At 40.0% G+C, this 13810-nt stretch overlaps 1 protein-coding gene across 1 annotated transcript in view; it reads left to right on the forward strand.

Moving 5' to 3' along the window:
• Positions 1 to 13810, forward strand: part of LOC141976806 (uncharacterized) — a 117920-nt gene that overhangs the window by 1957 nt on the left and 102153 nt on the right. Inside the window, exons 2-4 of the mRNA XM_074937970.1 lie at positions 2105 to 2140; positions 10657 to 10698; positions 12476 to 12511. Coding sequence (XP_074794071.1) covers positions 2128 to 2140; positions 10657 to 10698; positions 12476 to 12511 — 91 coding nt within the window. The 5' untranslated portion in view covers positions 2105 to 2127. The remainder of the gene's footprint in view (positions 1 to 2104; positions 2141 to 10656; positions 10699 to 12475; positions 12512 to 13810) is intronic.

Genomic DNA, 13810 nt, shown 5'->3' on the forward strand with positions numbered 1-13810 from the left:
ATGTGAAACTTAACACTTTCCATCAGATGCATTTCATTTGCACATTAATTAAGGAAGACATTTATTTTGCATTTAATCATTTACATTTTATTTCACTCCTTGATATAGTTTTTTCCACATTATTTATAATATTTAAATGCTATATATTTATTTATTCTAAAAAACCATTCAATTTTAATTGGTTTATATGGAACAAGAATACAGCAGCTTTCCTAGTTTCATCTTCATACAAATCTGATTTTGTAAATTATCATTGATTCAATATGAGGGAGATTTTCAAAAGTACAAAAGTCAATTGGGTGTCCCATTCCCTTTGACATTGCTCATGCTGTCAGTGGGAGCTGGGTCAGGCCTACAGCAAGAAAGTTTTGGCTGTACTGCCACCAATATGCTGGTTAAACATCTCCCTTTCATCCAGTCTGGGTGGTGTGGGAATTCTCAGCTTGCCAGTGTCGACCTGAGGCTACATCTATACTGCAATCCTTTGCAGCGGCATGTAGGGTAAGTGTAGCTGCACATCACAGTGAAAGGCAGGCTGAATCCACACTGTAGCATGTAGCTACACGTGTCAGTGAAAGGCTCTGGCAAGTGGGAGGAAGTGGGGAAAGGTTTTCAACAGGGAGGTGCTGGACTGTCTGCCTGCTGCCTCCTCCCTGCCAGAAACTTTCCCTGCTGCTGGAGTCCCCAGTTGCTAAGAGTACTCATTTTCATCTAGGACTTGCGAGGAACTTCTGACTTTTCCTATCTGTCTTCCTACCCCTTTTTATCCACAGACTCAATTGTGCAATACACTCCACGCAGGGCTATACCTGAATAGCCCTCTAGGCCAGACTTAGGCTTCTAATTCCCTTTTAGGCATGGGGATTAGGTCACACCCCTGGCTGATTTAGGCATTTGCTCACTCAGCGTGCTGGCTTCTGTGGATCCCATTTTTAGGTGTCTAATTCTCCCCATGCATTGTATAGGGAGCCTGGATTCAAATCTTCCCAAGTGAAAAAGTTCATATGGAAAATGAGTGAAACCAAATGAGTAGTTACGTAAGGCCACTGATAATAACTCCAGCTGCAGACACAAAGTCTGAATATGGCACAAAACTTTGATGAAAGATACTAAGCAGTAATGTTAACATTACTAAGCAGTAAACATACCAATGCAGCCATTCTGCCAGAGAAGACCATTCTCTGAGTCAAGCAGGAGATGAGGTGGACTGTTAACCTTAGTCCAAATCAACAAGAATCTCTTTGTGTTGTGTAACAGGGGATACAGCTTGTAAATAATAGTTTCTCTCCAGACTTTCAATTACAACACATAGGGCAGGTAGCATATAGGGTACATATGGTAAGGGGCAGTACAGCACAACACTCCCAGACAGAACTCACCGGTGCATGGTGCAAGTTCAGATTTAATGTTGCAGCATACTCCTCCCCATTGATGCCAGGGCTCTGACTGCTTTGTGGCCTTCCTTATTCCCCGTTAGGCAACATGTGTCTCCTGAGACGTAGTCCCATTATTCAGTGGAACTGACAATCTTGGCCCCTCCCCACACCTTTTCAGGCGTTGCAAGAGGCTAGGGAAAATTTTCAAATTCTGATCATGAAACTGACTCAGTGCGGACAGAGCTCTGTGCCCTTGCTGCGCCTTATTCACAGGACCCCCACTGACACAGAGGTCCATCCTCACAGAGTCAGTTGCAGGTCTGAGTTCTTAGTCCCCACTGCGACCTATGTTATAGCTAGACTTTTCCATGCCCTTCATTTATTTAAAAGTTCACCTTTTACTATAACTTAAGATTCACATATACAGCATTACATATTCTTTTGTCCAGGTTGAGTGAACTGTCTATGAAATAACTCAACACAGAGCAAAGGCACCACATTAAAATGCTGTAGTAACCTCGACTCTGTATCTTTTGGCTTTGGTTCCATCCTATTATTTGTTAGTGCCACAAGTACTCCTGTTCTTTTTGCGGATACAGACTAACACGGCTGCTACTCTGAAACCTTTAATACTCCAGTAACAGATCTTCATTCAACTGGGAACTGGAAGAGTTACTAACTTATACATAATATGTATTTTGACCATTGTTTTATCCCATGTTTTTCAGCTCAGACTGCATAATACAAAATCATGAATTCACTAGGTAAGTTCTCGTAAAGCGTTCAATATGTATTGCATATGAGTTTGTCTGCATTTGATTGTCAGAAACAGATGCATTTGGTCTGGAAAAATTCAAAACTACCAGTATTTTTGCCCATCAAGAGATAAGTGCTATACCGGAGCACAGCAGGGCACCAGTACTCCAGTTAAGACTTATTTTTTTATCTGCTTATTCATAATACTCCAATTAGCATGGTCTCTGGAGTCATTACATACATAAAAATAAAACACTAATCTGTTCAAACCTCTTGTAAATCTAACACCGTCACATTTCTGTTGTAAATCATAGAATCATAGAATGGTAGAACTGGAAGGGACCTCGAGAGTCCAGTCCCCTGCACTCATGGCAGAACCAGCACCATCTAGACCATCCCTGACAGGTGTTTGTTTAAACTACTCTTAAAAATCTCCAGTGATGGAGATTCCACCACCTCCCAAGGCAATTTATTCCAGTGCCTAACCACCCTGACGGTTAGGAAGTTTTTCCTAATGTCCAACCTAAACCTTCGTTGCTGCAATTTAAGTCCATTGCTTCTTGTCCTATCATCAGAGGTTAAGGAAAATAATTTTTCTCTCTCCTCCTTGTAACAACCTTTTAGGTACTTGAAAACAGTTATCATGTCCCCTCTCAATCTTCTCTTTTCCAGACTAAAGAAACCCAGTTCTTTCAATCTTCCCTCACAGGTCATGTTTTCTAAACCTTTAATCATTTTTGTTGCTCTTCTCCTGACTCTCTCCAATTTGACCACATCTTTCCTGAAATGTGGCACCCAGAACTGGATACAGTACTCCAGTTGAGGCCTAACACAATACTCCAGTTGAGGTCTATCCCTTATTTTTAAAAAATACATTTCTCTCTGAAAATAACTGTCCTCTCCTTTTTAAAAAAAGCAAAAATTACTTTTTTTAAAGTAATGCTTTTTAAATATGAAACTGTTATTTTCTTTCAATTTTAATTATTCTTACTCCCCTCCCACACACACATACTTTTCTAGGGGGAAAAATAAAAATTGAGAGAGGGTGATCATTTCCCCACAATTTAAAAATGAACATTTCCAAAATACCAAACCATGTTGATTTTTCCTCTTAAAAGTAAAAATAAAACCTCACAAAAAATTGCAAGTTATTTTTTCATCAAAGATTGGTTGTTGTTTTTTACAAAACTCTATGTTTTAATGTAAATCTTTTTGTTGGAAAAAAACCCCCTAACTAGCTCTGTTTCATATCAAATAATGTATTCATTATTTCTGCATTGATTTGCACCTGTGGAACTCCATAGCATTTAATGGGTTAAACAGTTTATTAGTCTGAACAGGATTTGTCCCTATATATATACATCTTTGCTTAAAGTGTGAACTGCACCCCTGATTAGAGGACCAGTTGAAAGCCTATGCAATACTTTAGCACTATTACCAACTTTCAAAATTTTATCTCAAATATAGCAATATTTTTAGTGTTCTCATGAATTTTGTCTTGAACCTGTTTCTGGAAAAGCTATCTTTTTTAACTGCGTATTTTTTTTAGGATCTGACATGAATTTTCAATAGCTTGGGGTTTGCAAATATGTGTAAGTCCTTTTGAACTCTTATTTTAAGGACTTAAGTGGGGCTTGTGTTGGTCATAAGCCTCTGCACATGCAAAGTTCCTGGAAGTGCAAGATTTACAGAACCATGTAATTTAAGAATTTATGGATGGATGATCATTTTGCTTCCCATTGCTCAAAGTCCTCTGGGTCCTTCTATTAACTTCAGTGGTTTGGACCAGAAATTTTCTGCAAGGCATTTCTGGGTTGGAATTTGGGGCATTAATATAATACAGGAGGATTTGTAAATCCTTAATCTCTTTTGAGAGATTCTGCACATGTATATTCTACTTCAGGTGTATGAGTGCCCAATGCACTTGAGCCAGAGACTTTTAGCTAGTAATTCCAGTTGAGGCAGTGCCTGGGCCCCCTGAGTGTTTTTATACTTCCAGCTCATGGTATAAAGGATGGGGCCACCCCAATCCTCTGTCAGTTCCATCTGACAATGTGTGGTTACAAGTTGGAGCTCTCCATAATGCCCTGAGATCACATTTTCATATGCTCAAATTCATACAGGAATTATTTCAGGGCAGTTCCCTTGCCTGTGTTACACCGGAGCTCAGACTAGATTAACACAATTGTCCCTTTTGGCCTTAGAATCTATGGCATTATGAGTAAGGAAATAGTTCTTAAATAAGTTTAGGATTTAATGTAAATAGATAGTGTTAAGTTTTTTGTTTTTCATTTGCTGGGTGTTTTTTTTTGTTGCCCCCCCGATGGGGAAACTTTTCTTTTGTTCCTGAGAAGGTACTCTGGTACCTCCTTCTTGTGCAGAAATCCCCAGGTTTTAAATATTGCCCTTCATTTCAGGGTGTTATGTCCATTAATGATGAATGTATCCATTTCCTGCTTTATTTAGCTTAACAGCATGTAAGGGTTTAGATGCTCTAATGGGCTTGTGACACATGAGGGAACCCAGTATTTCCACCTCCAGCTGTCTAGTGCCACATTTCTTGCTCTATTATAATCTTTTTCCATGACAGCTACATCTTTCTAAATGTTTTCTTTTATAGGTCATCTCTTGTCCTCCACTTTTCTGTCTTCTACCAAACGGTATCCAGTGAAGGGTTTGTCTAGGAATACATTTGTTTCAACATCCGTACAAGATGTCCAAACCACTTCAGCCTTCTTTCTTGAAGCATTGTCTCTACAGTCTGTTGGCCAGTCCTCTGTAACACATCAGCATTAGTTACTTTATTCCAACTGTGTACATCAAGTATTCTCTTGCAAGCATCTCTGATGGAATGTGTTAAGTTTCCTGTTGTAGGATTCAAGCATTTGCCAAGTTTCAGAAACATATAACAATGTGGGTATCACAATGACAAATATAGCTTTATCTTGGTTCTTGCATGAATCTCCTTATTTTTCCAAATATTTTCCAGCCTAGAAAAAGCTTCACTTGCCTTCCCAGTTTATGCTTCCACCTCCTTCTGCAGTGAACAATCAGCACTGATTTTGCTTGCAAGATACACAAACACGTTAGCCGTATTGTATTCTTCACTATCATTCACATATGAAGTATCATTGCTGACTCATCATTCAATGATTATGATTTTCATTTTCTTTTGGCTGATTCTTAATCCTAAGGTGGCAGCCTTATGATTGACACTGATAGTGGGGTTTTTTTCATGGAACTGCCATTTGAGTCCAACAGAACAATGTCGTCTGCAAAGTCAAGATCTTGAAATTTCCCTCTATTCCACATAGATCCTACATCTCCTTTTGGTATTGCTCTTCATATCAGATAATCTGTCACAATGCAGAAAAGATGAGGTGATAAATGCAACCCTCCTTTACTCCAGTGAGGACATCGAACCAATTGGTCTGCATTTTGGACCTTCATTCAGCATCTTTACCAGTGACACTATCTTTTTAAGAATCCCATATTGTTCCATAGAGATTCTCTATGAATGCAATCAAAAGTTTTGGTGAAATCTATGAAGTGCACGACTAATCTTCTCTGATAGGCAACCCCTTTCTCACTCAATCATCTCAAGGTAACAAAGTGATCTACATGTTTTATTTGAACTAAAGCCTGTTCACTCATTACACAGTATTTCAATTGTGACTGGTTGGATTCTATTCAATTATGTGTGGCAGAACACTTTTCTGGGTACTGAAAGTTGTCCGTCCACTCCTCAGTTCTATGTTTACCCAAGAACTGTTCATATCCAAGATTGTCACTACCAACTTGGACATTCATATCACCCATAACCACAATGTTAAAAGCATAAACTTACTGTATCAGTAAGATATCAGCTTGCCATACTCTATCTTAATGAAGTTTTCTACATCCAGTCCATCTCATTTCACTCAATCAGAGAATACAAATAGTGAAGCAAGTATTTCTATAACTATTTCAGTTTCCCACTATCCTACATGTTTCTCACATTACTGCATCCAATTTTAGTTTTGGTCCTAGCTGTTAGGATCTCTTGTTTCAAGCGATGAACTCCCTCACAAGTTTGGACCACCACCTTCATACCATGGCTAATTGAGACAGACTCCTGTACCTGGGTTGTTTTCATGACTGTAACTTTTTTTTACATGGACAGGTAGTTAGCCTAAGAAGTGCAGCATCTGTAAGTCCTTCATCATCAGGGAGCAGAAATTTGTGGGGCATACCTAAGGGAGAATTGAGAAATCCATGCATCTGGCCTCATATTTCAGCTAGTCTGGAGCTGAATGGGTTGAGTACTCCTCCTCCAAAAGTACTATGGCTCCTCTTTTTGCCTCCTTGGACTTGCTCAAGGGGGGGGGGGGAATAATACTTGAAGACACACAGAGAGAAGAGGGATCAATTTCCTTCCCTAGTGCCATCTTCAAGACAGCCAAGTCTTCTCCATCTTGGGAAAGAAAGACAGAATCAAGACTAGAGCTGGGCAAATAACAATTCAGAAAAAAAAATTAAAAAATCATTTTGGGCTGAACCAACAAATATATATACATATATATAGTGACAAAGCTCTGTCCTTGCCTCCGTGGGTCCCGCATTTCCTGGAGGATTTTCACTAGCCTCAGAGGCTCACTGTGACCCTCCACATAACCCTTCTCTCTCTAGAGACAAGGGTCACAGTCTACTGAGCCATTTTCATCATAAGCCAGCGAGGGAGGTGAGGAGAAGTTATCCTTCATTGCACAGTCTCTGTTGTCTCCCAGTCTCAGTGATTAATCAGGCAAAAGGACAGGGGGAGCCCGGGCCCACCCTCTACTCAGGGCTCTAGCCCAGGGACCCTAATAGTATCAGCTATGGTAGCTGACCTTTTAGAAACATGACATGTACAATTCCCTGGGCTACTTCCCCCACAGCAGCCCTCATTTCCTCAAGCTCCACTTCACCCTTACCTCAGGGCCTCCTTCCTTGTGCCTAATATGGTGTGTACTACTCAGTCTCTCCAACAGTGCAACTTCCTCCCTCAGCTCCTGACATGCACAACCACCTGACTAACTGGGAGGCTTTTAACTAGTTTCAGCCAGCCCCTGATTGGCTTCAGGTGTCCCAATCAACCTAGCCTTCTCCCTGCCTTCTGGAAAGTTCTTAATTGGCCCCAGGTGTCTTAATTGACCTGGAGCAGCTGCCATTTCACTTATCCTGGTACCAGGGATTTGTTTAGCCTGGAGCTAATATATCTATCTCCCACTACTTTTCTATAGCCATCTGGCCTTGTTGACTTTTCACAACTTTCCAAATAACCAGTTTATATATTTATAGATAAACTGGTTATTTGGAAAGTTGTGAAAAGTCTCTCATTCAAAGAAACAACATAGGGAGGAGAGTATTTCACAACTGGGGATCCCTGAGTGTCAACCTTTTTGCAACAAAAAAAGACAGAAAATGTCACCATTTCTGCTCCAGTCTCCTATGGCACTACTTTTTGTCCAGGGCTTAATATTAGAGACCCATGGGCCAAGTTGTCCACCCCAGCTTTCACAATATCCACCTCACAGAATAGATGCTGAGCGTCTGAACACATCTGAGAAATTCTTCTCTCAAGAGATTCGAAACATTCTCACCTGTGGCAGAAAGATTTCCACTAGAGATACATACCTTGCAAAATGGATTTTTTTCCATTGGGGCCATTAGGCACCTGTCATAAATATAAAGGGAAGGGTAAACACCTTTAAAATCCCTCCTGGCCAGAGGAAAAACCCTTTCACCTGTAAAGGGTTAAGAAGCTAGGATAACCTTGCTGGCACCTGACCAAAATGACCAATGAGGAGACAAAATACTTTCAAAGCTGGAGTGGGGGGAGAAACAAAGGCTCTGTCTGTCTGTGTGATGCTTTTGCCGGGAACAGAACAGGAATGGAGTCTTAGAACTTAGTAAGTAATCTAGCTAGATATGCGTTAGATTCTGTTTTGTTTAAATGGCTGATAAAATAGCTGTGCTGAATGGAATGTATATTCCTGTTTTTTGTGTCTTTTTGTAACCTAAGGTTTTGCCTAGAGGGATTCTCTATGTTTTGAATCTAATTACCCTGTAAGGTATTTATCATCCTGATTTTACAGAGGAGATTCTTTTACTTTTTCTTCTATTAAAATTCTTCTTTTAAGAACCTGATTGTTTTTTCATTGTTCTTAAGATCCAAGGGTTTGGGTCTGTGTTCACCTATGCAAATTGGTGAAGATTTTTAATCATACCTTCCCCAGGAAAGGGGGTGTAGGGCTTGGGGAGGATTTTGGGGGGAAAGATGTTTCCAAGCGGGCTCTTTCCCGGTTCTATATCTGTTAGACGCTTGATGGTGGCAGCAATAAAGTCCAAAGGAAAAAGGAAAATAGTTTGTACCTTGGGGAAGTTTTAACCTAAGCTGGTAAAAATAAGCTTAGGAGGTTTTCATGCAGGTCTCCACATCTGTACCCTAGAGTTCAGAGTGGGGAAGGAACCTTGACAGCACCATCTCTCCCCTTCCAGAATGCATATTCAGCATATCCTGGAATATCTAATGCAATTGAAAGAGTGAGTCCTCTGGATGAGCTGAATAAAAGTTCAGTTTTCAGCCATTTCAGCAATCCATCCTCCCATTTTTCTTTCATCCCATGTCTTGTTAATATCTGAAAGGTTTAATGAGGATTTCTCTCTCCTATTAGAAAACATGTCCATCCTTGGCACCTTACCTCATTCTCTACTCTTGTCATAAATATAAAGGGAAGGGTACCCACCTTTCTGTATACAGGCTATAAAATCCCTCCTGGCCAGAGGCAAAATCCTTTCACCTGTAAAGGGTTAAAAAGCTCAGGTAACCTCGCTGACACCTGACCAAAATGACCAATGAGGGGGCAAGATACTTTCAAATCTGGAGGGGGGAAAAGAGGCCTTTGTCTGTCTGTGTAATGCTTTTGCCGGGAACAGATCAGGAATAGAGCTCAGAACTCCTGTAAAGAGTTAGTAAGTAATCTAGCTAGAAAATGCATTAGATTTTCTTTTGTTTAATGGCTTGTAAAATAAGCTGTGCTGGAGGGAATGTGTATTCCTGTTTTTGTGTCTTTTTGTAACTTAAGGCTTTGCCTAGAGGGATTCTCTATGTTTTGAATCTGATTACCCTGTAAAGTATTTACCATCCTGATTTTACAGAGGTGATTCTTTTACCTTTTCTTTAAATAAAATTTTTCTTTTAAGAACCTGATTGGTTTTTCATTGTTCTTAAGATCCGAGGATTTGGGTCTGTGTTCACCTGTACCAATTGGTGAGGATATTATTATCAAGCCTTCCCCAAGAAAGGGGGTGTAGGGCTTGGGGGGATATTTTTGGGGAAAACGTCTCCAAGTGGTCTCTTTCCCTGTTCTTTGTTTAAAACGCTGGGTGGTGGCAGCATACTGTTCAAGGACAAGGCAAAGTTTGTACCTTGGGGAAGTTTTTAACCTAAGCTGGTAAGAATAAGCATAGGGGGTCTTTCATGTAGGTCCCCACATCTGTACCCTAGAGTTCAGAGTGGGGAAGGAACTTTGACAACTCTCCACCCCCGCTCTGCTTTATTTCTAACAAAAGATTACCAGACTTCCACCTGAATCCAACAATTCAAATTCTTTCCAATGTCACAAAATCATGAGGACAAAGAGAGACTGTGCACACTAAACATGTGCAAGGATCTTTCTTTCTAGATCAATAGGACAGAACAATTTAGATTCTCTCTGAGACTATTTGTAATGTATGCAGAAGGAATGAGAAGGGTCCAGCAGTTATTGTGAAGAGAATTTTGAACTGGGACTCTTCCTGCATCAGGACTTGTTACAAACTGGCAAATGTTGCAACTCCAGAAAGAATTCCAGTTCATTCCACTTGACCTTAAGCTACTTCTCCAAAAATGTTAAGTAACATCCCGATCATAGACATCTGCAGAACAGCCACATGGTCTTTGATTCACACTTTCACAAGACATTATGCCATCCAAGTAGTTTCTAAAGCTTTTGCAGACTTTGGCATAGCTGTTCTTCAGTCTTTGTTCAGATAGACTCTGAATCGCTACCACCTAAATGAGTACTGCTTAGGAATCACCTGAAGTGGAATGTATCAAAAGGAGAAACATATCATTACTTACCTGTACAGTAACTGTTCTTCTTTGTTCCACAATCCACCTACCTCTCCCACTGGTTTGAGTTTAACCACTCTATATGCTGTCAGTTAAAGGCATGAGGACACACAGAGGGCATGCATTGCCCAATGGGTACTGCTGCCTACAAGTCTCTGACTCAGGTGCATGGAGTGCACACATATCTGAAGTGGAATATATATGTGCATAACACATATCCAAGAACAACAGTTATTGTACAGGTAAGTAACCATTTTGTTTGTTTTTGTTTTTCTCTGTGTATCCTTATCTTCTGCTCGGGTATAATTTCTTATGAGTTCTAAAATATTAGTGAAAAAATACAGAGATCAATATATGTGTTGCCTACTTTCTCATCCATTCTGTTTTCAGATCCTCATCCACATTCTGTTATGAAGAAGTCCATACATTCTGGTAAGTCATATTTTAATTTCTGAAGCATATCATAGTTTCAGTCACAAATGCCAGGAAATGCAAGATAAAGTGGGTTAGGAGTTAATACATTTCTTTTTGGAATTCAGATGTATTAAAAATACTATGATTGCACTGTAACTACTTTGTAGTTTTATTGTAAAATATACATACTCTTACAGGTTGGGCTAAACCTTGTTATGGGACATGCTTGGCTGTTGCTTTCTGTTCCGAATAAATATAAAGACAATATTTTAATCAGATGGCTGAAATGATGGCAGTAGCACCCCAACACACACACACAGACAGCCTTTCAAATGTAGGGGGTAGGGCTTTGATTGGGGGTGTAGTTAAGTGCTAAAGAATGTTGTTGCTGCAGCAATGCTGCCAAGACTGCTAAACTGTTACAACTGATCAGCGCTTCTGTTCTTAAATTGCGTGTGTGTGCCTCAGAGGGAGTCTCAGGACAAGCAGAAGCTAGACAGCCTGTGACAGACAAAAGAGACAGCCTGGTTGAGCATTTAGTATGACTCTGGAAGAAGGTAGATGGGGCTTCTGGGTCTGGTGCTGACTAGAGAGGTTTTAGACTGTTTTTGATTACTCCTGTGTTCAGAGAAGCAGGAATTTGTAGATTCCCAATTATAAATAAACAAGATAGTATAAAAAAAAATCCATACTCCATCTACCCATCAATTTTACACACAAGTAGTCCCACAGAAGTGAATTAAACTAAAGTAAAAATAGGTGTTTTAATTAAAATGAATGTAGTTCCAGTGAAGTCAATGAGATTACGTACATGGCATAATTAAGCAAGTATGTAGATCTTGGTAAGATGTGGGCTTTATACTTAAAAATTAGGGCAGGTTGGACAATGGCAGAAATTCTTTACAAAGAATGTTGTAGACCAATTCTTACCATTTTTCACCTAAACTTGTGAAAATCTGAACTCAGATTCAGATCTACATGTTGCCTTTCCTCCTTTGACAGGGTTACTGGCCTAGTGGACAGGGAAAGCACTAGAGGTGATATATCTTGATTTTAGGAAGGCTTTTGACAAAGTGCAAAATGACATTCTCATAATGAAACTAGGGTAATGTGGGCTAGATGAAATTAATATAAGATGAGGGTACAACTGGCTGTAGTCAAAGAGTAGTTATCAACTGTTTGCTGCCAAACTGGGAGGTCATATCTAATGGGGTCCCACAGGGGTCAGTCCTGGGTCTATGATCAATTGTTCTCCATGTCCTCTGAAGTTAGGAGAAGAAGAAATGGGTTTAATCTGAAGCAAGGAAGATTTAGGTTAGATATTAGTAAAAACTTTCTAACTAGAAAGGTAGTTAAACCCTGGAATAGTCTTCCCAAGGAAGGTTTTGGGATTCCCATCACTGGAGGTTTTTAAGAAGACATTGGACAAACCCATTTCAGGTATGGTCTAGGTTTACTTGGTCCTACCTCAGTGCAGGTGGATGGACTTGATTACTTCTCAAGGTCCTTTCTAGCCTGACATTTCTAGGAGTCTATGGTTTCATTCCTTTTTCTGTAACGGGAAAAGCTAAAACTCTGGGTACAAACTCCCAACTTTTAGAGAGTTCAAAGTTCAGATCTGAATTTTACAGATCAGGTCCCTCTTTATTTTTAATCAACTATAACAATTCAGTCCTCCAAATATATGCATCTACGGAGATCTGGAATGTCAAAATGGAATGTATAATGTCCACATATATGATTTTGAAAAATAAAAATATGTTTTTCTAATCTTTTTATCCATTTTGTGTTTCAGTCTGTGATTTATCAAAGGAGTGGATGAAATCCCTATGTAAGTCTAACCACTCATTTTATTGTATACACTGGTGTTGGGATGGCAGACATAGATCTGTTGGAGTTAAAAATTGAACCTCAAAATTATGATTTGTGGGAGGAAGAGAGTGTTTATTATGACAGAATTAACATCTAACCTTTCACCTACATTTTGCGTGTCAAAAATACTCTTCAAAGTTGAGATACTGAATACCAAAATATAAAAGGGAAGTTTTAATTATCTGTCGAAAGAAAGAGGAACTTCCCTTTGTGTACATGTCTGAGTGAATACATGATTAGTGTTTTCTTATTATTTCAGTTCCAAGTTTTTGCTAGTTTTGCATTTTTTTTCAAATTATTTTTTAGACAGGACTTTTATAGGATGGTTGAGATAATGTTTGTGGACTGACCCAGGACCTCAAATATCTCAAAATATTCAGACAGGCTTGTTACAACCTGACTCAGTATCTCTCTATACAGTCACCACTCTGTTGTGAGTGAACCCAATTGCCGGGTCTCATGTGCACCCAAGCCAACTGGGTGTGGGCAGAGACACTACTTCTTGTTCTGGGCTTTGTGGGCACCCTCCTGATTGCTTCCTAGGGATTTGGGACTTTGCAGTCCAGAAGTTCTAGACCCTAAAATTAGTGTCTCAGACCAGTCAAGCTCCCCAGTCACTTATATCCGCTCCTCCAGAGTTCCACTGATACTGTGGGCACACTGGATTTTTTAATTAACCTTTTCAGGGACAGTGTGGCGGGAAAGCAAGAACACAGGCTTAGGTAGAGAATTTCTTAACCACAGTTGCCTTGCTATGAAAAGCCAACAAGACGTTTGAAAAATAGCAGAAGTCCCGAGGCTCACCCTCCTGTGGTGTCATCTCATCTCTTCTGTGAGTCTGATATTCGCTAGTGTTTTCAGGCTGTGCAGATGCTTTCCTGCCTTCTCTCTTTCCTGCAAGTCCACCTTTCATGCTTAACTCCCCTGCTTGGAGCAGCACCCCTTCTTACACACAGTCTCTGTACCTTCAGCCATGTGCTCAGATGGAAGCCTTCATGTCTCTCTCCCAGTCAGACTTGTACTATGCAGAAACGTCATGCAGAAGAAACATTGTTCAATATGGCTGGGCCAGCAGTTGAGAGATGTCAAAGTTCATCAGCCTAGATAGGTATCCTGTGGCTCTCTATGACAGTCCTTCAGTCCTTCAGTAGGTGTGTTTTCTTCATAGGCCCTCTCTAGAATGTAATGCAGTAAGCTGCCCTCAGTTCAACTTGTGAGACATGTGTTCACCCTATAATAGAAAGTGGAGTTCACAACC

The sequence above is a fragment of the Natator depressus genome, chromosome 23 (assembly GCF_965152275.1).
Source record: "Natator depressus isolate rNatDep1 chromosome 23, rNatDep2.hap1, whole genome shotgun sequence".
Lineage (NCBI taxonomy): Eukaryota > Metazoa > Chordata > Testudines > Cheloniidae > Natator > Natator depressus.